The sequence below is a fragment of the Zootoca vivipara genome, chromosome 2 (genome assembly GCF_965207765.1).
Source record: "Zootoca vivipara chromosome 2, rZooViv2.hap1.1, whole genome shotgun sequence".
NCBI lineage: Eukaryota > Metazoa > Chordata > Lepidosauria > Squamata > Lacertidae > Zootoca > Zootoca vivipara.
Genome location: NC_142584.1, coordinates 53,013,088 through 53,037,255, shown reverse-complemented (window position 1 = coordinate 53,037,255; position 24,168 = coordinate 53,013,088). Strand labels below are relative to the sequence as shown.

At 39.8% G+C, this 24,168-nt stretch overlaps 1 protein-coding gene and 1 long non-coding RNA gene across 3 annotated transcripts in view; both read right to left on the bottom strand.

The window, feature by feature from the left end:
* Positions 1 to 226: 226 nt before the first annotated feature.
* LOC148686865 (uncharacterized) lies at positions 227 to 5,147 on the bottom strand. Its single transcript, XR_015948585.1, has 3 exons — positions 3,998 to 5,147; positions 2,466 to 2,594; positions 227 to 1,913 (listed from the first exon to the last, which is right to left on the bottom strand). It is a non-coding gene; the product is annotated as an uncharacterized LOC148686865 (long non-coding RNA).
* A 13,721-nt stretch (positions 5,148 to 18,868) lies between these two features.
* The window catches only part of KIF3A (kinesin family member 3A), a 29,305-nt gene continuing 24,005 nt past the window's right edge, over positions 18,869 to 24,168 (bottom strand). For both annotated transcript variants that reach the window (XM_060271684.2, XM_060271685.2), the window contains 4 exons: positions 23,964 to 24,017; positions 23,007 to 23,075; positions 22,730 to 22,854; positions 18,869 to 22,009 (listed from right to left, as the gene is read on the bottom strand). In XM_060271684.2, the coding sequence (XP_060127667.1) occupies positions 21,961 to 22,009; positions 22,730 to 22,854; positions 23,007 to 23,075; positions 23,964 to 24,017 (297 nt within the window). In that variant the 3' untranslated portion in view covers positions 18,869 to 21,960. The remainder of the gene's footprint in view (positions 22,010 to 22,729; positions 22,855 to 23,006; positions 23,076 to 23,963; positions 24,018 to 24,168) is intronic.

The window sequence follows — 24,168 nt, the reverse complement described above, 5'->3', positions numbered from 1 at the left end:
AAGTATTCTTAAAATATGTTAAAATCAAAGGAAAACACTTCACTCTTGCTCAAGACTTTATTATGTGTTTGGTAACTTAAATATTTTCATTATTAACTTAATATAAAAATAGCACATAAGAAATCCTTATCAATTTAAATACAGTATAAATTCAACACACATGTATAAAAATTATTCTTCAGTACAAAATGAGGAAAGTTTATGAAAACAACAACAGTACCAATTATATAACTACAAACAGGAAAATATATAACTATAGTTTTAAATATTAAATAATGGTCATAACCCTTATAACTCTTATGGTTACTAAATTCAATAAAATATCTCATTTACTGTATCACTTAAGCACAGGTTTGTTTTCTAATCTTGATAAGAAAATATTTAGACTATAAAATATTAAATATGTTAAATAGAACAGAAATAAATAAGTTCAACCCAATGTCATGAAACTGCTAAGAGGAAATAAACACTATTTCAGTGCTTTCACACACCCCTCCATCTTTATGAATGGATGGATAGATGCAGACAACCATTTCACCACACACCTGCCCAAGATTTATGCTGACATTTTCTGTACAACATGACAGAACAATCCAGACAGCAGTGACATACATGTACACCATGTTAAACTACTGCTTGGTTGGTCATCAGTTGCGACTATATATTACAGAAAACAACAACGAATTTAAAAACTAAATAACAAATGGATTACTTGTTGATGTTAAGGCATGCCTTGATAGAAAATCCAACCCACACAGAGCACTTTTAACAAACTACAATTCCCAGGATTCTTTGGGGAAAGCCATCTGACTGAAATGTGCAGTGTGCATGCAGTCTGAAAAAGCGTCACATATGAAAGTGCCCTAAATCTATGGACTCTCCTGTGGGATAAGAGGGAGGAATATTGCTATACTGTACTATATTTGCCTTAAATTTTTCGCTATTCGTTCAACCTGTTTCCACCATCAGTTCCAAGATGGGCACTTGAAGGCTACTGCTGCCACATTTGGGCAGAACCAGACTTCGAGAGAGCTTCTTCTTCTTTCACACCCTCTAACATTTCTCTGATGAAAATAGGGACATCCCATTCCATAACGATAATTTTACTATTTATACCCAACACATCTTACTGGGTTGCCCCAGCCACTCTGGGGGCTTCCAACATATAATAAAATATGAAACATTAAGAAAACTTTCCTATACAGGGTTGCCTTCAGACAGCTTGGGGATCGGATGACTCCATACCCTCCAGCACTTCTCCAATGAAAATAGGGATGTCTTAAGGAAAAGCAAGACATTCCGGGATCAAATCAGAAACTGGGATGGCTTCTCTAAATCAGGGATGTCCCTAAAAAATAGGGCACTTGGAGGGTTTGTTATTTGTTCCAGTCATTTTTAAGGAGATGTTCTTTTGCGCCCCAAATCATTTTGGGAACTGTAGTTTACCCACCACAAAGTGAAAACTCCCAGCCCCATTACCAAACTACAGTTCCCAGGATTCTTTGGAAGCAAGTCATGGGCTTTAGACGAATGGTGTGAATTTGATTTTGGTCCTCAAATCTTTGCATACAGTAGCAGCCTCCAAATACATATGATGACGCTCAAGGGTCTTTGAGCTCACTGCTGTGGGTAGTTTGTGTTATTATTGATCCCCCCCCCCGGCTGAAGATATTAATTATTGCATTTCCCCTTTCGATATCAGACATTAAGAATAACAAACATGAATGAAGTGTTGGTTTCCAGGACAATGTCAGATGCCAGGGTTTCCTATGAAACAAAAATCTTCTTACTCCTTATGATGTAGAGTTTTAGTTCTTCACACAGATGGCATATAAGTGGCTGACGTAATCTTGTAGTTTTGGGCAGAATACCTTCATTAGCATGTCACCATTGTCCGGTAAAATGCAGTTGGTCTTTAAAGGGAGACAAAAGGAGAGTTGAAATGGCTGCACAGCTCTAACAGAACAAAGCTACCAAAATGGTCATTTGTAGAAGTAGGCCTGAACGAATATTATTATTATTATTATTATTAGTAGTAGTAGTAGTAGTAGTAGTATTGTTTTAGAGAGAGATGATTAGAGCTGATCTCTTAGGTCAAGGTAAAGCAATTTATAAATATGCTTCTAAAAATATATCCCATACTGGAACCCCTCCCCAATAGTTTTTGAACTAAAGAAAGGGGCAGGGGCAAACTTTCACTCTACAACAGGCTCATCCACACTTTGATTGGCCCATATACTGATCATATTTAAGTACTGATTAATTCTCACAGGTCTGAGAGCTTCTCTCATCGTTCTGTGGCTTTCCCTTGCAAAAGGCCTATCTGACCTGCTGGATTGAAGTTTGGTTAAGCAAATCTCTTTTCAGATTTTCCACACATCTGATAAGATCTGAGTCAGCGGATAAGATTGTATTTTCACAAGATTTTCACTGATGGGAAATATATATTTACAGAGAATGCTCACTTGGTTGTCATACAGCTCTGGGTGTAGCTGGATTTCTGACACAGTTCCGTTGCATTCAGTTGGATTGCTTTTTGCAACTTTATCGAGCGCACAGCGGACATCCAAGAATACTCTGCTGTAAGTTTGACACTGTCGAGAAAAGTTCAAAGCTGAATGTAGCATCACTACTTCAATACATACTGAGTACAAGGTTTGTTCATATTTCTTATTTGACACAATACTTTTTTTAAACTCAGGCATCCCCAAACTTCGGCCCTCCAGATGTTTTGGACTACAATTCCCATCTTCCCTGACCACTGGTCCTGTTAGCTAGGGATCATGGGAGTTGTAGGCCAAAACATCTGGAGGGCCACAGTTTGGGGATGCCTGTAAATTTAACTGAACTACTTGTTTAGGGAGATAACGTTCTCAAGACTCAAGTTACTCATTATCATTATGTATAATCTAATTTCTTTATGTTTCATGCTATAGCGGATCAACCCCTGGTGCTTTTCCCTTGGCCAGCTACTTGCATGGCATACATAATTGCAAAAACCATGTGTGTGGTTTAACATGTTCTTTGAAGTGTAATAACAATATTCCGAAAAAAGCACATGTCATTCTAGAAGGATGTCACTTCCAGGATTGGAAAACTGAAATCCTAACCATGTCTTCTAAGAAGTAAGCCCTCCTGAGTTCATTAGGACTTACTTCAAGGCAAGAGTGTATGACAATACAACTTTAAGCTGCAATTCTATCCACACTTACATGGGGGTAAACCCTAATGAGTTCAGTAGGACTAACTTGTGAATAGACATGGCAAGGATTCTGCTGTTTGTCTCCCAAATACATACTTCCTTGTACTCCAGACTGAGACAGGCTTAAAGATTTAATCAGAAGGCCTCAACACTTGCAGAAGCATGGCTCCTTTCCCACATACCCCTGGTTGGTCATAACAAGGCATTACATAGTTTGTAAATTTCTGCAACCACATTTTTCATAGTGGTTTAAAGTTCTATGAGCCTGAACCATATCAGGTATTGTGAAGAGACCTGCCTGAATCAAATGAAGTAGCAGGCTGAGAAGCGACACATCCAAAAAACCAAAAACTTATAACTGAGGAAAGTAGAAAATTAAATAAAAGTAATGTATTGATTTATGAAAAAAATGCAATTTTCCCCATTGCATAATTTTATCCTGTACTGAGAAATTGTGTTGCAATTCCCAAGTGTTGAGAAGTTTTTCAGTGGAATTGCTTTTTTTGCTACCTGATCATTTAGTGTCCCTTCCACTGCTCTGCCATAGCAACAAACATTTTGACTACGGTATATGGACAGCAATCTGTAGCATTTCGAAATAATGAATAAAGAATGACTTGATGCCAACTGTGGACACTCCTTCTTAAAGTAGCCATGGCCGGCATTTGAAAGTTATGGAAGATTTTCTAAATGCCCGTTCAACACACCCACCACATGCCCCAAACAGCTCAGTTTTTGCTGCTAAACACTTTCAAGCTTTACATTTTGGGTTACGGACATAAACTTGTCACTTACAATTTTCTCATCAATATATTCAAAGTTAATTCTTCTTACTCTTTCCTCACTACACGGTGCTTTCTGTAAAACAAAAGGCAATAGATTGGATAGGGAAGGAAACTTTGGCAAGCAAGTGGAAGTCCTGACTTGCTGGCTGGACCTTGGGCAACTGTTTCCTGCCCCCACCCTCATTTCCATTTTAGAGGAAGGAAGTGCATGCTTGTCTTCTTGACAGCCTTCAAACATGGACTAGACTAGTCTCAATGGCTACAGTAATTCAACATGAAGCCTTCACCTGCAAATGCAGTGTATGTGCGATTACCAAATGTTTGGGACAACCAACTTGGGGTGGCAATTGCCAGCATCATGGCTCATTTGTAGGCTTGCCAAAGATACCAGGCTGGATGTTCCTGAAAAAATAATGTTCTGCAAAGGACTTCAGGAAGCCTAAAACTGTAAACCATGCAAGTTGAACTGAGTGAGGGGAACACATTTGCCCTGGTATAGAAGAAACCTGAATCCATTTGTGAAAACAATCTACTGCAGGCAGCCTATTCCTGTGTATTTCAGGCACAGAAGCCTACATGAGGAAACGTGGTTAAAGGGGTAATGGATGGACCTGTATCGTGTCGTGTATTGTGCCAGTTGCTCTAAGATACACTGTGGAGCAATGGACTTCAGCATCATATCTCTGGATTGTGGTCCCTGGGCAGAGCAGAATGTGTGACCTGTAATCTCAGTTCTAGATTTTACAAAGAAAGGAGATTACTTTGGGATTTTCTTCTTGTCTCATTGTGCTGAGAACATATTCACTAAATCATCGTTACTGGTTTCTGCTTATATAATTCTAGAATAGATAGTAGCCCGGTCTACTGATAGCAACTAGCAAATATCTTATGCTCTGAGCAGCACATACCGTACATCACTGAATAATCACTGAAATCATTGTTGAATGAATGGAAAGTTCTGATGTGGTTTAGAATTAATAAGGTAATGAAGATTTTGTCTAGTACCTATACACTTGCAAAATAATAATGTATTTCTATTTTAAAGTGGCAATCATGGTAAAGATTCTGAATCAGTAGCACCATCAACATCCTGTTGTTAAAGGTTTCCTAGAAAGATAAAACACTGGTGCTTCCAAGGAATGAATCTGAATAGTGAGTAAAGTGATACATCCTATTGAACCATTTATGTTGTGTAAAAAAGTACAACCCTCTTCTCTCCTTCTTCTTAGCACATTTTGAGAGAGAGAAAAAAGAAGGTAGCACATTTTGCCCACAGAAGTTGGTTTAATAACAAAACACCCTCCTTGCCTTCTTTGTGGTTGTACAATAAGCAATAAATTGACCACAATACATAATGACATGACAATAAAACAAATACAATATTTGACTTACCGGTACCTTGAAGCTCTTACATGCTGGACCGAGGCTTGTGTTTAAGTCTGAAACATATTTTTTAAACTTTATATCATCTATCTGTTCTGGTTGTCTTAATGGAGTGGTAGAGACAATTTCTACCAAGAAGCAGATTGCCAGGATTGCTTTCAGAAACACGGGCATCGTTCTTTTGATTATTAGCCACTACAACAATCCTTACTGCTTGTTGCTCCTTTGAAGCTGAATATTTATATGTGTAACAACGGAAAAAAAGATAGCTGTCAGTATGTGCACAATCTCCACCCTCCTCAAAATCGCAAAACCACATAAACCTTGACATCACGGTAATAATGAGCAATTGTTGCTATTCAATGGAAATCCTATCAAGTTATATCTGATAGGACTTCATCATGTATAGGATTATCTATGCTTTGGGCCCAAATTAGAATGTCCAGGTGGTTTCCTATTTTATTTTATTTTTACAAAATTTACACATTTACAGTCACCAAAATACAAACCATACATTTCACCTTGACTTCCCTTCCCCCCATTCCATGTTTCGTTTTATTTACCCTTTACCACTGCATATTCTAGTTATTTGGTGTTCTTTCTTTTTTCTTTTTATCTCAGTTTGCATTATACTTCTGAATTTACTCTAATCAGGCTAACATTTTAATTGGTTTACAATAGTTTTTCAAATATTCTAAATATTTCAAATCTTTTCCAGTGTTCCTGAAAGACTCTTTCTTCCTGGTCTCTTCTTCTACTAATTAAACTTACCATTTCTGCATAGTCTATCAGTTTCATCTGCCATTCCTCCTTTGTGGGTTTTTACCCTCCTTCCATTTCTGAACATATACCATTTGGGCTGCCGTAGCTGCATATATGAAAATATTTTTCTTTCCTTTTTTCCAGGAATTTTTTTTCCTGATCTCTAGATATATCTGAACCAATTATTCCTAAAAGGAAAGCTTTGTTTTACAAAGGGCCTTCCCCCCCCTTCATTTCATTGTGTATCATCTCCCAGAAGCCCTTAGCCATTTTGCATGCCCACCACATATGACAGAAAGTACCTTCTTCTCTTTACATTTCCAACAAATATCTGATTCTGACTTATACATCTTTGCTAACTTACTAGGTGTCAGATGCTACCTATATATCATTTTCATAAAATTGTAACATGCTGTAAATTTTAAGTCTTTTCCCCAGAATTTCTCACATGCACTGAATTCTAGGTAATAATTTCCCCAGCCACTCTGGGAGGCTCCCAACAGAATATTAAAAAGAGGATAAAACATCCAATATTCAAAGCTTCCTGTACCTCCATTAATTCACCATTGTCCATATGACATTCTCCTTCAGTCGCTGCCTTCCCTCAATGCAGCTTTTCTCAACCAGGGATACTCTGTAAAGGGCAAATTAGGAGAAAATTGGGGTTGAGTGAGGGGAAAGTGCAGGAAGGCAGAGATTTGGAGAACATCATATGGACAATGGAGAATTAATGGAAGTACAGGAAGCTTCCATTTTGGGGGGACACGGGTGGCGCTGTGGGTTAAACCACTGAGCCTAGGGCTTGCTGATCAGAAGGTCGGCGGTTCAAATCCCCAGGGGGAGCTCCTGTTGCTCGGTCCCTGCTCCTGCCAACCTAGCAGTTCGAAAGCACGTCAAAGTGCAAGTAGATAAATAGGTACCGCTCCGGCGGGAAGGTAAATGGCGTTTCCGTGCGCTGCTCTGGTTTGCCAGAAGTGGCTTAGTCATGCTGGCCACATGACCCGGAAGCTGTATGCCTGCTCCCTCGGCCAGTAAAGCGAGATGAGCGCCGCAACCCCAGAGTCGTCCGCAACTGGACCTAATGGTCAAGGGTCCCTTTACCTTTACCTTTACCTTTACCTTTACCTGAAGCTTTGTAACCACATCCAACAACAGTAGAAATGAACCATCAAGCTATTCCTCTGAAATGTGGTTTATTTAGAAAAAATACAAGTAGATCATAAGTAAAGGTAAAGGACCCCTGGATGGTTAAGTCCAGTGAAAGGTGACTATGGCGTTGTGGCACTCAACTCACTTAAGGCCAAGGGAGCTGGCGTTTGTTCAAAGACAGCTTTCCGGGTCATATGGCCAACATGACTAAACCACTTCTGCCGCAACGGAAACACTGTTTACCTTCCTGCCACAGCAGTACCTATTTGTCTACCTGCACCAGTGTGCTTTCAAACTGCTAGGTTGGCAGAAGCTGGGACAGAGCAACGGGGGCTGTCCACCACCATGTGGATTCAAACCTCCGACCTTCTGATCACTGACCTTAACACTCAACCTTACCAGGGGATAGGTACATTGTAGAATTCTGATGAAAATGGGACCAGAAATTGCTAATTTCACACATTCATCCAACACCCATAATGGAAATCAATCCAGCAAATACAGTTTGTATGATTATGTACCATTCCCCCTCCATTTGCATTGCATTTTCTTGGCAATGAAACGAATGGAGTGAAATAACGTAATTCAATTTTAATTTATGTACTATACGTAGGTTATATAGTTTCGCCACAGCTGATGGCAAAAGAAATAATGTAGGTTTTGGTGGGAGTCGAACTGCAGCATAATGGAAACTGTGTTGCATAAATACAGGGCAGAATGGAAAACGACCCCAGGGGTGATCATGACATCACTCTCTAAGAGTTAAAGAGATGCATCTACCATCTATCCTGGACCATTTACAGCAATTTCCCTTTTCAAAGGAAAAAAGAGGGGAAGAGATGTTACCGTAGGTCTTGCTTGGCCAACGGAAGCCACATTCCATCCTCAACACATTTCAGTTTACACCTTGTGCAGGGATAAATGAATGTAACTTATTGGAGTGCTTCATTCTTGAGATATGCCAGTTGAAGTAGTCCAACACAGGATCAGACCATACATTCACGAACAGTTTTTAGACGCCAGCCAGGGCACCAGTGAGGTTAACTGAATAATGCCTTTTGTGGACATTGTCGTATGCCTGGTCTCCAATCAGAGGGAAGATTGTAAGTGTGTTCAGTTGCATCTGATTGCAGTCCTCCTTCAGGTTTCCCTATTCATTGTGGAGATGGTGGGAACCAGGCTTGTGTGACTCTGTTGCCTTCTTCATGGGCAGTGGTTGTGTTTGCAGCTAGCATCTGAAGAGGCCTACAGAAGTTTGATGTTTATCTATGTCATAAAAATGGATATACTGTTCGATTGTAGAAAGGCAATCAAAGCAACTTAGCAGTTTACACTGATTGTTCGTTGCAATCGATCACCTACAGACAACATTTAGACAGGCACCCACAATCCTGATAGTTTGCCACCTGCTGAAAACAGATTTGTTTCACCAAGCGTGTTCAGAGAATTAATTTGACTCCGTGTTGGTCATTCGTTCTGTAACTTAACGATGTCAGAGTTTTATGATATTTGAATGATTTTATTGTACATCACCTTGATAGTTCTTTAAAATTGAGCTGGAAGTTTTTATAATTTTAAAAAAATAATTAAAATAAGTTAATATTCTCTGTGTGGAAGGCATTCTTTCACTTTTGGAGTGTTTTGAATGTCAAATATTAGAAAGGAAAGAGAATTTCTGAATCAATGTAATTTCAAGCTCTGAATTTAGTGGTTTTATAGATGCTCCCCTTTTAATAGGCAATGTTTTAATTCTGTGAAACGCATAATTAAGATTCACACACACACACACACCACCCCCAATTTAATACTTTACAAGTGCTTCTATATTCCTGATATGGCAGCTCCAGGAGAGCACCCCAGTTGCTATATCTAGCAGGTCCGTGAATGTGGTTCCACGTTTCTGTACAGGCCTGCCAGGCTGGGGGGGTGGGGGAGAGAGCTTACATGTGCTGCCCACATTTTTATTGAGTATTTTCTTTTTCTATGGAACAGCTCTCTTCTATATGCTTCTAATTCTTGAGAATAAGTTCATCCTGATTGTTCTTAACACTCTCAGCTTGGCTTATGGCATGTTACCAAGGAAGGAGGAAGCCAGAACATTCAACTATCTCTCTTTCGTCATTCACTTAGCAGTTGTTACAGCTATTGTCACATTTCCCCACTAAAAATAAGTGTCTATTAATTCTTCAGCATCTGATTAGTATTTACCATGACATCACTAGAGGTCTGCAATGCCTTTTAGATTGGCGTAAGATTGTTGAGAGGCTGGGGGCCGACAGCAACTATGATTCTATTCCGAGCTAATAATCACTATTAAATCCATACAATGTCATTGTGGTTACTGGTAGCTTCCAGTTTGCATCATCCAACCACAGTCTAGACCCAGAAGACAACAGACGGAATAAGAGTAAAGATATTAACTGACTTTTTAACTGTTCTTGGTTTCAACATTGATTTATGCATATAATATAATAGGAACTCGGCAAAGATCTTTGGAGATTATTTGATTTTTCTTGGTAAATCTGTACACAGATTGCTTGGGTTTGGGGGTGGGTAGGTGGGGGAATATTTATTTATTTCAACATTAAATAGTGCCTGTGATTAATTCAAACTAAGGGTCAGCTCACAAATAAAAAAACATTTCAACAAAATATTGTAAACTAAGCAGGGTTTATGCATTCCTACTCTGCATTTTACATCATAGCATCCAACTAAATGGAATCCATCTGCAGTATGTTTCAATAGGGGCAGTGAAGAGATATTTCCATATTTATTTTTATTTTATTTTTATTTTCATTTTCATTAATTCATTCATTTCTTTGGCATAGTAGTCACTTGTTACCTGAAGGCAGGGGTTGTCAACATCTTTGGACCAATGGGCACATTTCGAATTGTGAAGGTGCCAGCCACAAAATGGCTGCTGGGTGTTTCTGTGACATATCGGAAAATGGCTGTGGCGAGGCGGGCATGTCATAACACAAAAATTATAGAGAGTACAATCATGGTAAAGCTTTTCGATAATTGTATTTCCATAAAAGACAATTCTTAGCCTGTTGGATTTCTACCTGCCATATAGCTGTCAAAGGCACAAAACCCTACTTCCCCCAATGGTAACCATAAAGCAAAGCCTAGGCTGCCATTCTGTACCAAATTAGCTAGGAGCAAGGCCCTTTAAGCAGGAATGTGGGTGGCACTGTGGTCTAAACCACTGAGCGTAGGGCTTGCCGATCAGAAGGTCAGCGTTTTGAATCCGCAGGACGGGGTGAGTTCCTGTTGCTCAGTCCCAGTTCCTGCCCACCTAGCAGTTCAAAAGCACGTCAAAGTGCAAGTAGATAAATAGGTATTCTCCGGCGGAAAGGTAAACGGTGTTTCCATGTGCTGCTCTGGTTCACCAGAAGTGGCTTAGTTATGCTGGCCACATAACCCGGAAGCTGTCTGCGGACAAATGCCAGATCCCTCGGCCAGTAAAGCAAGATGAGCGCCGCAACCCCAGAGTTGTCCGCGACTGGAACTAATGGTCAGGGGTACCTTTACCTTTTACCTTTACCTAAGGCCCTTTAAGCATAAAGACTTAACTCTGAATAGACACGTATACCATTGTACTGTAACTTAGTTATATTGAGTAGAATTCGTGGTCACGCTTTCTCAATCATGCTGTCTGCGCAAGTATTCCAGCATCTTAGATGGAACAGCAACCCCTCTGGGGTTCTTCAGATTCCCTCAAAGCTCATTTTGTGTGTTACAGAGAGCATAGAGTGAGGAGAGGGGAAAACACATTTCACAAGCAGAAGCCATTCTACAAACCTATGGTACGGCTTCATTTGGAATACCATGTACCGTTCTTGAGGTAGCTTCACCGCAAAAGGGATAGAGTTGGAAAAGTTTCAGAAAAGGGCAACGCATCAAGGTGATGGAGTGGCTCCTCTATGAAGAAAGCTTGCAGTAATCGGGACTTTTTAGTTTAGAGAAAATATAAGCAAGAAATTCATGGTAGAAATTCATAAAATTAACCATGCCTTGTAGAAAATTTTTCATGTCTCTCTCTCACAACACTAGACCTCACGGGCCTCCAAAGAAGCTGAATGTTGGAAGATACAAGGCAGATAAAGAAAGCGCTTCTTAGACCAGGCATCCCCAAACTGCGGCCCTCCAGATGTTTTGGCCTACAACTCCCATGATCCCTAGCTAACAGGACCAGTGGTTGAGGAAGATGGGAATTGTAGTCCAAAACATCTGGAGGGCCGAAGTTTGGGGATGCCTGCACTAAGGCTTTTGAATATCCAACAACCATCATCTGAAGCTCTTCTTTGTGCGCCCTGGACACAGTGCTGACCTGCGCCTCCATGAACAGCTGTGAGTCTCTAATGGCCCCCAGGCTGCACACCTGGTCCTTTAGGACCACAGTTACCCCATTCAGGACCAGGGAGTCACCCACACCTGCCTGCCCCCCTTCTGTCTTATCGGAATGTGACCTCAATCCGTTAACCACCCTCCACCCTCCAAGCACCTCACACAGGACGCTCACCGCCTCTGATTATGATTTAAACTAGAGGAAGAGCTGGCACCCACAGCACATTTATCAAGATATGAGTACCCATACCTCATTTTTTTAACCAAAAAAAAGAGAGAGCACTAAGTTGATTAACTCAGTAGGTGGCAATGGGGACCATGCTGTAGGGGACAAGCCTGGCCTTTGGGTTGGATTCAGTCTGACCCCTGTGTTTTCCTCCCTCATGGTTTGGATTTATGGACTACTTAAAATGAGGCTGCATTTTAAATTTTAATATTGTATTTTAATCAATTGCTTTTTTAAAAATGTCTTATTGTAATTTTATTGGTGTTAGCCACCCTGAGCCCGGCTTTGACTGGGGAGGGCGGGGTATAAATAAAAATTTATAAATAAAAATTTATTATTATTAAAGCATCAATGGATTCTGTGGGTCTGTTTTTGTTGCTCTTTTTATTTTATCTCATTAATAGTTGGCTTGGATGGAATTTCCTTGAGTTTTTACACAAGGAATTTGCCGTTTTGTTCTTCTGATTTCCAGTACAGTGGGCACACGCATGCAATGAGATAATTAGCATGCTGGACATTATGAACCTAATTTTATTACAAGAGCAAGTCATGAGCAAAAGGTGTTTTATATAACTGTCCAGTTTGTCTTTCCCACTGCTTAATCTCCATATGCATCAAAACTTTGAGTCTCTCCTTACTATTAATTAAGGCTTGTGAGATTATCTTACGCCATAAGTATGATTTCAATACAACCCATTAGTAGAGGCTGTGCTATTTCAATAAATTATTGTATGGCTGACAGAAAAATGGCGTCCTACAGTAGGAAGCAACTTAGTCTCCACTAGTGAGGTGAGTCATTTCAAAGTGGCTGTAGCACTAAACTCACTGAGGCATGATCCAAAATGCGAACTGGTGCAATCATAAAGCTTATGATCTCCGACAAAGTGCTAAGAAACAGTGTAGCCTCCAGCAGTTCTTACATGCACAGGACACGGGTGGTGCTGTGGTCTAAACCACTGAGCCTAGAGCTTGCCGATCAGAAGGTTGGCGGTTCGAATCTGCAGGACGGGGTGAGCTCTCCAGTAGATAAATAGGTACCGCTGCGGCGGGAAGGTTCCATCACAGTGTTCCCGTTATGCCAGAAGTGGTTTAGTCATGCTGGCCACATGACCCAGAAAGCTGTCTGTGGACAAACACCGACTCCCTCGGCCTAAAAGCAAGATGAGCACCACAACCCCATAGTCACCTTTGACTGGACTTAACCATCCAGGGGTCCTTTACCTTTACCTTTTTTTCTTACATACACAGCAAAGAGGGAGAAAACAACAATAGTTCGAAAACTTAAAAAAAAAACACAGTAAAAAAAATAGTTGCTAAAAGGCCTAGGAAAATAAAAGGTCTGCACCTGGTACAGTACTGGAAAGAATCTAACATAGGTGAGTCTTGCAGGGGAAGACCATTAAATAACTAGTCCATTGCCAACAGATGGTTCAGGATGTTTTGCTACTAGAGGCAAAATAGAAAATGCCTGATTACTGCCACCCTGAGGCCACTGCCACAAAGAGGACCTTTTCTTCACCCACCTCACACCACTAGGCAGTTGGGGACGGCAGTAGAGAAGGGCTCCGATTTTAAAATCCAGGCAGTCAAATGTGGGGAGAAATGATCTTACGGGTGCCCTGTCCCCAAGCAACGTAGCACTCTGAACACAATACTAGCACTCTGAACTGGACCAGGAAACTGGAATACAGAAAAACTTATTTCTAGAGTGTACAAGTTATTACTAGAATGGGAGACAAAAGATGAACTGGTAAAAGAAGCTATTGGGTGAGGAATATAGGACATAATATACCGGTATTATAAGCTCCCTATCCTAATTAAATGACAGTGTGGATGAGGCCTATCTCATTGTTCAGACAAATGGGGAGCATGTAATACTTCACACCTCAGCATTCTTTTGAGACTTTGCCCCCCCCCCCAATTACTATTAATATTTTTACTCATTTGTGTTCTGGCATTGTTCTCTTCTCCTTCATGCCTCTTCCATCCTTTCACCACAGTGGTTGTGGAGTTGTACTATGTTGCTGAATAATGAAATACTGTACCATTTTGGAATGAGTTCATCTTTTCTTTGATTTTCCACCCCCTGTAATCTAGCGGATGATTCTTCAATTCTTCCTTTGACAGGGCTGCTACACCCCCCACTGCAGTTTGGTACAAATTCTAAGAATGCCTCTCCAATGGTTCCTATGAATTTACTCCACTCACATAATCATAACCATTTCCTCTGCTTCGTGTTAGCAGTTTTAGTACCATCACAGTGATAAAATGTTATCTCTCCCCCTTTCTGCCCCTTAACCCTTTCTTTCTTTCTTTCTTTCTTTCTTTCTTTCTTTCTTTCTTTCTTTCTTTCTTTCTTTCTTTCTTTCTGTCTGTCTGTCTGTCTGTCTTTCTTTCTTTCTTTCTTTCTTTCTTTCTTTCTTTCATTAGCTTTCTGTTATGTTACAATTCGTTGACATACATTGCATTACAAATCCATTAATTCCACCACCAGTTCCCATCTCTCTTCTTTCTTTCCCTTCCCACTTCCCTCCACCCCCACTCAATTTCCTTCTAGTATCTATATTTACATTAATCTTTGCATTCTGTAATTTCCCCAATATTCTATTTCTATTTTCTTTCTTTACTGACTTATCTTCTATATCATACTTCACATTTTAATTTAATTAGCATGTCTTTTTCTGAGTAGTGCCTTGCCATATAGTCCTCATAACATTTCCATTCGTTTTTTTTTAATTTTTGAATTGACTGATTTCTTATTATCGCAGGTAGCTTTGCCAAGATTAGATATTCATTTAATTTAAACATCCATTCTTCCTTTGTAGGTATCTTTTGTGATTTCCATTTTGCGGTTATCACAACTCTCACAGCTGTGCTTGCATAGAGGAAGATTCTTTTCTTCCCTTGTGGTATTTCCTCATCTAATAGTCCAAGAAGATATGACTCTGTTTTTTTTGTTTTGTTTTGTTTTTGTTAAAGATATTTTCAACAGCTTCTTCATTTCTTCATGTACTATAGATCAAAATTTCTTAATCTCCTCACATCTCCACCATATATGTATCATAGTTCCTATTTCTCCTTTACATCTCCAGCAGAGGTTGGATTTCAGTTTGTATATCTTGGCCAGCTTAACTGGTATTAAGTACCACCTATGGAACATTTTTATGAAATTTTCTTTAATTGTGTATGAGGCGGTAAATCTTATATCCTCCTTCCAGAGTTTTCCCCACCACTCTAGATGTATAGTCTGCCCAATATCTTGAGGCCATTTAATCATTGTTTCCTTGACTTCTTCCTCCATTAATTCCCAGTCTAATAGCAGATTATATGTTTTAGATAGTAATTTCTTATTTTTCTGTATCACTATATTACTAAATTTTGAACCTTCTTTTAAAAACCTTTCTTCTGATCTGCATTGAATATACTTCTAAGTTCTATATATTTCCATTTGTCTATTTCATATTCCCTTAATTCTTCATAAGTTTTTAATCTGAGCTTTCCTTGTTCTTCTTCTTCTAATAATTGTCTGTATGTTGGCCAATTTGTCTTCATATTTATTTTTTTAATACTATATGCCTCCACTGGTGATATCCACCAAGGTGTTTGCAGTTCCATATATAATCTATATTTGTTCCAAACATTATACAGTGCTCCTCTTAATATATGGTTTGTAAATTCTTTATTGACTTTGACTTTTTCATAATTTAATTACGTATGCCATCCGTATCTATTATTAAAACTTTCCAGATCTAATATACTAGTTTTTTCTAATCTAATCCAATCTCTTATCCAAGTTAAACATTCTGCTTTGTAATATGATTTTAAATTTGGTAATGCCAATCCTCCTCTTTCTTTCCTCTCCATCAATCTATATTTTATTTGCGGGTTTTTTCCTTGCCACACAAATTTTGTTATATCTTTTCTCCATTCTTTGAAGCAGTTCTCCTTATTTATAATTGGTATTGTTTGAAAAAAAATATAGTATTTTCGGTAAAACATTCATTTTAATTATGGATACTCTTCCCCATAGTGATAACTGTAATTTGCTCCATGTTTCAAAATCTTACCTTATCCCTTTCCATGTTTTTTCATAATTATTTTTAAACAAATTTATACGGTATCATTCATAGTTAAGTCTATACCCCAATATTTTGCTTTTTAAACAATCTGTAAACCAGGCATCCCCAAACTGCGGCCCTCCAGATGTTTTGGCCTACAACTCCCATGATCCCTAGCTAACAAGACCAGTGGTTAGGGATGATGGGAATTGTAGTCCAAAACATCTGTAGGGCCGAAGTTTGGGGATGCCTGCTATAAACCTACCCTTTCCTGTAGTCCCTTTTGTTCTTGCATATTTTTTATCATAAGCTTGGTCTTCTTCATATTCATGTCGAAGCCAGCCACCTTGCCAGAATTACTTATTATCTCTATTGCTTTGGCAATACTTGCTTTTGGTTCTTCCGTTGTTAATATCATGTCATCTGCAAAGGCCATGATCTTAAACACCTCTTTTCCCAATGTTATTCCTGTAATCTCCTTATCTTCTCTTATTTCTGATAATAATATTTCTAATGTCAATATGAAAAGTAGAGGTGAGAGGGGGCATCCTTGTCTGGTGCCCCTCTCTACTGGAAAACATTTTGTTCTATCACTGTTAATTATCCATTTTGCGTACTGCTTCTCGTAAATCACATTTATGCCTCTGCAATAATTTTCTCCTAGTGACGTTAGCTCTAAAACCTTCTTTAGAAATGTTCTTGATAAATTATCAAATGCTTTCTTGGCATCGATTAACATAAATGTCGCTCTCTTATTTGGTCTTAATTCCAAGTATTCCAACAAATGTGTCCCAAATTATAGTCTGCAAGTCCCCACATTCGGCCATTTTCATTTCTATGACGGAAACAGAAATACTAAGCCTCATACGGTTCGTGCACACACTTACTCCAGTTTTTGCTTTTTATTGTAGTGATGAAAAAGCAATATTAGCATGAGAGAAATCCGTGCCGATTATATCTTTATGTTTAAATTTTCTAAATCATCATTTATGTCTGACCAAACCCTCAAAGTGGCTAACTATAAAACAGGCACACAAATACATACCATTAAGTCAGGTAATCCAATATATAAGAATAAAGGAGAAAAGATAGAAATAGAGTAATTTGGTTTAATAATAATAATAATAATAATAATAATAATAATTCATTATCTGCCCTTTCTCAGCAGGTCCCGGGAACATCACAACAATTCAAGATGCAGAATTAAAAACAGTTAAAACAAATTGCAGTCACAGAAATAGGATGGGCTCTGAAATTACACATCTCAGGTGTCAAACCCCAGGGGTTAAAGCCGATTGGTAGCATTTGGTGAAAGCTGTATAGTGAAGGTTCCACAAGCACCTCTGTGGCATTGGAATTCCACAGCTTATGAGCTGCCACAGATAATGCCCTCTTCCAGGCAGCACCCACCACTCCAAACTTCTGAGAGATACTGCTAATCTTAACCCTTGAGAGGCTGTAGGGAAGGGGGTGGGTCTCTCAAACATTTGAGGCCTAAGTCATTTAGAGCTTTGAACATTGGTGTGAGCACCTTGAAATGTGCATGGAAACAAACTGTCAGCCAGTGGCGCTGACTTGGGTGTGGGTGCCCAGCACTCAGAGCACCATGACATTGTAACGTACATAACGTCACAAGGTTGTGGTGCGGGTGTGTGCTTTGATGCTGTTGGGGCCTGCTGTGGCCATGGATGCAGCCCGGAAGCACAACTGTGACTGCAGCAGGCCCTAGGAGACCCCCCAGCACAGATGCAAGCCCTGACCTGGTCGGTGCCACGGTGCCAGGCCCCACAGCATGCACCCTGCGGTATGGAAAGTGTAAGAAAAATAACATTGGACCCTGCTATAGGGAAAGGTAAAGGGACCCCTGACCATTAGGTCCAGTCGTGACCGACTCTGGGGTTGCGCGCTCATCTCGCATTATTGGCCGAGGGAGCCGGCGTATAGCTTCCAGGTCATGTGGCCAGCATGACAAAGCCGCTTCTGGCAAACCAGAGCAGCACATGGAAACGCCATTTACCTTCCCGCTGTAGCGGTTCCTATTTATCTACTTGCATTTTGACGTGCTTTCGAACTGCTAGGTTGGCAGGAGCTGGGACCAAGCAACGGGAGCTCACCCCGTCACAGGGATTCGAACCGCCGACCTTCTGATCAGCAAGCCCTAGGCTCAGTGGTTTAACCACAGCGCCACCTGGGTCCCATGGACCCTGCTATAGAACAAAATAAAAGAGTGTTGGTAAGTGATGAGTTTAATGTATGTGTAACATCTACTGTTATTAAAGCAAATGCAAAACCAAAAATTATTTGAGAAAGCTGAGTTGTTATTGGGGGGGGGGAGGTTAGATGAAAATCTTGCATTTGAAAACTTCATGAAACAAATTATGTCACCTGAATTTGCAGAGGCTGATTCATTTAAAAAGAAGAAGAAAAATTAAAACTCTCCAGCAGGTCAGTGTTTCCCAGTTGTCAGTGCTCATAGTACATTTTTAAAGAGTTGCCTTGAGAGCCTCTTTAAACCTCTTTTGTTGTCCACCAGTATTTCACTTTCCATTCTTAAGTTGGGAATAGGATAGTTGCTTTGGAAGATAATAACCAGGGATCCGGACAACATGTATATAACCTTTCCCCATGCCTTTGAGAGCCCACTACCCTATATGTGTTTTACTGAAGCATTTCCCCACAAAACTGATGAATTTAAAGCCTCAACAAAATCACAACCCAGTCAGATGGGTGGCATATAAATAATACATTCTATCTATCTATCTATCTATCTATCTATCTATCTATCTATCTATCTATCTATCATACCCAATTTGGATATAATGCTAAACCAAGACTTGTTGTTTCCACTCTTGCTAGGGGAGGAGTGAAATGATAGCATTCTGCTCATTCATTGTAAGATGCTATGGCTCACTGTGTTATGTGAATTGGCAGAGATAGAGACTGCACAAATATGTTGGGAATCCAATTCTTTTATTTCTCGGCATCAACATGCTCAATGTCAAGACATTGTCTCACTATATACAACATAAGGAGCACACTTTGTATACAACGCAACCAGAAATTTTAACTCTCAAAAAAGTTAGCAAAACAATAAATAGGGATCAATTTTACATCTGGTATTTATGCCCTTATATACAGACTTGATGGCATGGACTAATAAGCATTTGTTAGAATGATAAAGAACACAGGGTAACTAATTCCAAAGGCATGGAGAGAGACATCTCCTATTTTTGTAGTCCAGGAACCGGTTAAGTCATTAAAGAAAACGACTCCACAAAACCCATGCAGACACCATTTCAGATGCTGAAACCGAAACTAAGAAAAATAAAATAAAAGCTTTGGGACAATTTTCCTAAATTAAGATGATTGCTCTGCTGGAGAGGCATCTGTGTGTGCACAAGCAAGGTTGGACTTGCATTGCATGAGTCAACAAAGGACTATGAAGCATTGTACTGTGGTGCTGTGAACTTTCACTGAAGCTCCTGTTAAGAGTCTCTTGCTCCTTTGTTCAAAATGGTCCTAAGGCTGTGTCTAACCTGAAATGCCACCTTTGAGAAAAACAAAACAAAACCCGTGTGCTATTTTAGACTTGTTAGCATTTTAAGACTGAAGAACTGGCCCAAGCTGGCTACAAGCTATATAAATACAGTGCCCACAACTATGACAAACTGTTATTTTAAAAACTGAAGAGTCAAGTCTGCCAGGATCCTCCTAAAACTTACTTTTGAAATTTGCCTACCTCTTGACAAGCAAGAATTTTAAATCTCCAAAACTAAAGCTAGTCAAGAGAAAGACAAATGTTCCAGTAGTAATCAAAGGGCAATGTATGCATTGGCGTTCCAATTGGTTGATTGTAACTATCACATTTCTTCATTAGATGATGCAATCACTGTATTTCAGACACAATTTGCATGCCCAGTGTGTGTTTTCTGATAACACCACAATTGTGGAGTCACTCACTCAAGACAGGTGAGCATTTGGGTGGAGATTCCTTCCTTTGGCAATGACCATTACAACAATGTATTGATTAGAAATGAAACCACCGATCTATTCCTAATCCAGCAGAGAGTTAGGAATACATTATGTATGAAAAGAATCAAATCAGCTCCAATCCTTATGCCTATATAAGTGGGCTGAACCAAACTATGAACAAAAAAACTCTTCTTTCCCCATTTCCATTTTTTCTTTATCCAAGTTTGTGTTCCATATTCATACTAAATTTTTCCTACAGCTGACATTTAGCTGAAATTGTCAGGGTAGTTTTCATGTGTGTGTGTGAGAGAGAGAGCAGTACAGCCTATAGCAATTTAGCACAATCAGTAAGGCTAAAGAGTGTCCAATTGCAAATCCTGTTATGACAAATTATTATTTCGAGCATTGGAGTATTTCACAACAACCAACACAGTTTTTTAGAATACAAGTCGCACAGTTAGTGTCATGTTTAATTTAAAGACTTACAAAATACATACAGTAACAGATATCTCCAGCAGTTGTCACACAATATACTTAGTTACAAAAGAAACAGTATTAACAATATTATGTGTATGGTAGTGGCACCACTTCATAAATAAGAGATTGGAAAAATAACCTGGTACCAACTAAATATCTGGAATGATGAACAAGGAAAAACTTTTCTTTCTTTTAAACTCAAAACAGGTACAGTCCAGGATCTGTTCTGGAGCCCCAGACGCTCAACAAAGCACTGCTCTGCACAAACCCGGTACTTCCGGGTTTGCAGCGGACATTGGACGAAATGGACCCTAAACGGGGCGGACTAAAAATGAGGTACCACTGTACAACTAAAGCAAGGGTAAAAATGCACCAAGCTGCTGACACTACTGTAACTCTATTGCGTAAACACCCTGTAAATCGTCACTTGGTAATCGGCAATGCAGCAGTTCATGACATCCTTCACAAAATTTATTGTTCCTCCACTGAAACACTGAAGGGATGAAGCCCAAGGTAGCTTTCTAAAACGTTCCCAGACTCAGCTGCTTTATCCAAAAACCAGTTTGGCCAGATGATTTAGGGTCACGAATGCAAGAAAGACCTAGCATGTTTTGTTCACGATACTACATTTAAGACTACTGATGATGTCACAGGGTTTCATTTTTCAGTTCTGTCTGCCACACCCATCCAACAGCAACTGTTCTCACTGAAAGTCATCGCAACCTAATTTAAGGGGGATGAAAGATTCAAGAGTAAAAAGAGAGTGGGGGTTGACAATGTCCACTCAGACTAGAAATGGCGTCAGGCAGGGAGAACGAGTAGTGTTAGTAATTGATGCAAGTGCTGGGGTAAATAATCAAAGTGGTGGGCACTTGATGTAGAATGCTTGGTGCAACTTCAGTCTAAAGGATTTCTCAGTCTTTGCTCTCTAAACCAAAACACGTCCCATCACCACCTAAGGTCTACAACAGTTCATCTTTGTATAACAATATGGAGAAAAGCCTATGCACATGAAGTACATGCTGAAGAAATTAATAAGTTATTTGCACATATGTGGTAGGGGATACTTAAGACAGAAGGGGATTCAGAGCATCCCAAGAACTTTCAGCTACCAAAATAAGTCTGCAATGGCGCAAAGGCAGAACAACACAAGAGGCAAATGGAAGCAAAACAGGTCTATCAGGATGTGGAATCCTGGTCATCTACTCACAACAGGGCTATTCTGGTTAAAATTCAGTCACACACAAAACCTTTTCCAGTCAATTCAGTTCATTTTAAACACACCATATATCCTCAACAGCTTCACCTGCATAATGCCCGAAGCAGGATTAGTACTGGTAACATTGACAAATTTACAGTCACAATCTAGTTTAGATTGAACATATTATACATGTAACAGATGAGATAAAAGCAAATCAAGGGAAACAAATGTATTTCTTGTTGTCTCCAAGACACAAGTGTAGCCCTTTATAGCTACTTCTGTGTCAACCAAACCATCAAAACTCTTCTGTGATCTCCAGAAACGAGAATCTGCATATTTGGGCCAAGTATTAAGCCACACACTAATCTTTATTGCAGTCCCACCACTGTCAGAGTCTACTGGAGCAACGACTCGATCACGGCGCCTGATTTGGCAGAACGTTTTCTGTTTGGAGAGGAGAAAGAAAGTTATATGAAGAGAGAAATTAATGCTGTCAAATCAAAGTGCACATAACAGATAACAAAATCTAGAAACCGGGCTGATTTCAGGAGGAAGCTAAGATGCCCTCATTTTAGGTATGCACATGGTGACAACAAAACATTTAAAAGGTGCTTACTCTGACATGTTTTTAAAAATGTTAAAAACATGTTAAACATGTCTAAATTTTGTCATAATCAATAGCAATCATGGATTCAAGTCAATGAGAGGAGAGAGTTCAGGGGCAGGGGCGGGAGTATAATTTGCCGTAGACTAATCTAATATACTTTTAGGGAAGCAATGTCCCTAAATACAGCTTTAAGTTCAGTACTGCCCTGGGCTAAAAATATATCCTCTTGAGAGAGAAAAGATTCTAGCCCACTTGTAAACTTGTGGGTGACTTCAATTCTCCTAGTTGCAATCGCACTCCAGTTGAGAGCTACTTTTATTTATTTCACTTCTATAATCTTTCACTGCTTCCCCAAGCAGAGTGAATGTTGACAACATAAACAAACTGAATCCTTTGGCCCTGGTATGCACACAGCAAGGACACCCCCAATTTTGCAGTTTTAGGACAGCTTCAGACATGCAACAGGGACATTGAGTTTTTATTTGGCATTGAATAGAATGGGGGTGATGACAAAGTTTCAAGATGGTGCAAAACACAATATCCTATAGCACTCTTACCTTCTGCCAGTTTTGGGTCTTGATCGGCCTTTGGAAGTCCTTGGTCTCTCTAGTTTCAACAATGACTGTCTCAGGCTTTCTTCTGTATAGGCTAGATATACATGGGATAGGTCCACCTCAAAGGGCTGAGGAGGGTAAAACAGACACTGTGAGTGGACATTTGTGGGTCATACCGAAGCATAGCATCAAAGTTGAAGGAAATTATACAAAAAATGCAAGTGTAGAAAGCTGGAAAAGTGTGGACTGCAGCAGCCTATGTTTGCAAAGGATCACTTACATCTTTTTCCTTTTTATCTGGAATGGGAGTCTGTTTTCTCATATTATTTCCGGTATATGCCACACATTTCTTAAAAGAAAAAAGAAGAAGATAAGGAAGGAAATTAGATATTGTACCAAGTAACCACACTGCTGGGAAGTCTTTTGCTTCCTTTGTCACAAGGAGGGCAATCTCGGCAATTTGAAAAGAGGCAGGTTTTGTCCTCAATTTGCCCAGCAGAAGCATTTTAAGGGTGCAATCCTGGCATGTTTATTTGGCAATGAGACGCACCAAAATCAGTGAAGTCAGCGTTTATTCATTTTATTTTATTAATTACATTTTTATACCATCCTTCATCTGAGGATCACAGGGCAGTTTACAGTATAAAAACACCCACCCCACACAGATAGATTTGTTGAAATAGGCCATAGATTGGAAAGGCCTGGGAGAAGAGAAGTGTTTTGCCTGGTGCCTAAAGATATGTAATGAAGGCGCCAGTTGAGCTTCCCTGGCAAAAGCATTCCACAAGCGGATGTAAGACACAGATATTCCATCTCATGGAAAGAGTGGACCACGTATTCTAAACTGGATAATGAAAAACTGACACAGGTAGGTTACTGCTTTTGTGCCTAGCAACACAACATGGGAAGTCCTGATAAAAAAGGGGGTATAACATAAAGATCAAGGTCCTTTAGGTTGTCCTAATGTTGCCCCAGTAGCAGCTGGCAGGGCAACGGAGCTTACCTGACCTCCCATCACCAGCGCTGCTGTGGCTTACTGGAGAGGGATGAAGTTGGTGCAGTGCAAATGCACTGATGGAAGCCCTGAGTAACTGTGCCAGTGGTTTAGCACTGTACGGACCTTGCTGTCCTTCCACATCCCAGTAAGCCACACCAACAGGTGCAGTGACAGGTGGCTAGGGATGTGCCACCCTGTTTCACATCATTGTTCCCATGCATTGCAGCTTTGCTTACGTACCAGCTGCCATTCTCCAATATCTTCATTCCAGTGAACGTAGTTTTCAATCATTTCCTGGAAAGAAAAATCAGAAGAGAAGGGGGGAAAGTAACACAGGTGCATGACCTCTGAGATCAGGGCTGTATTTAGTATATGCGGTGCCGGGGTGCAAAAAAACTACATCCCCAAGTTGTTGAGCTTTTGGGGGGGCACGCAACTCTCTCCC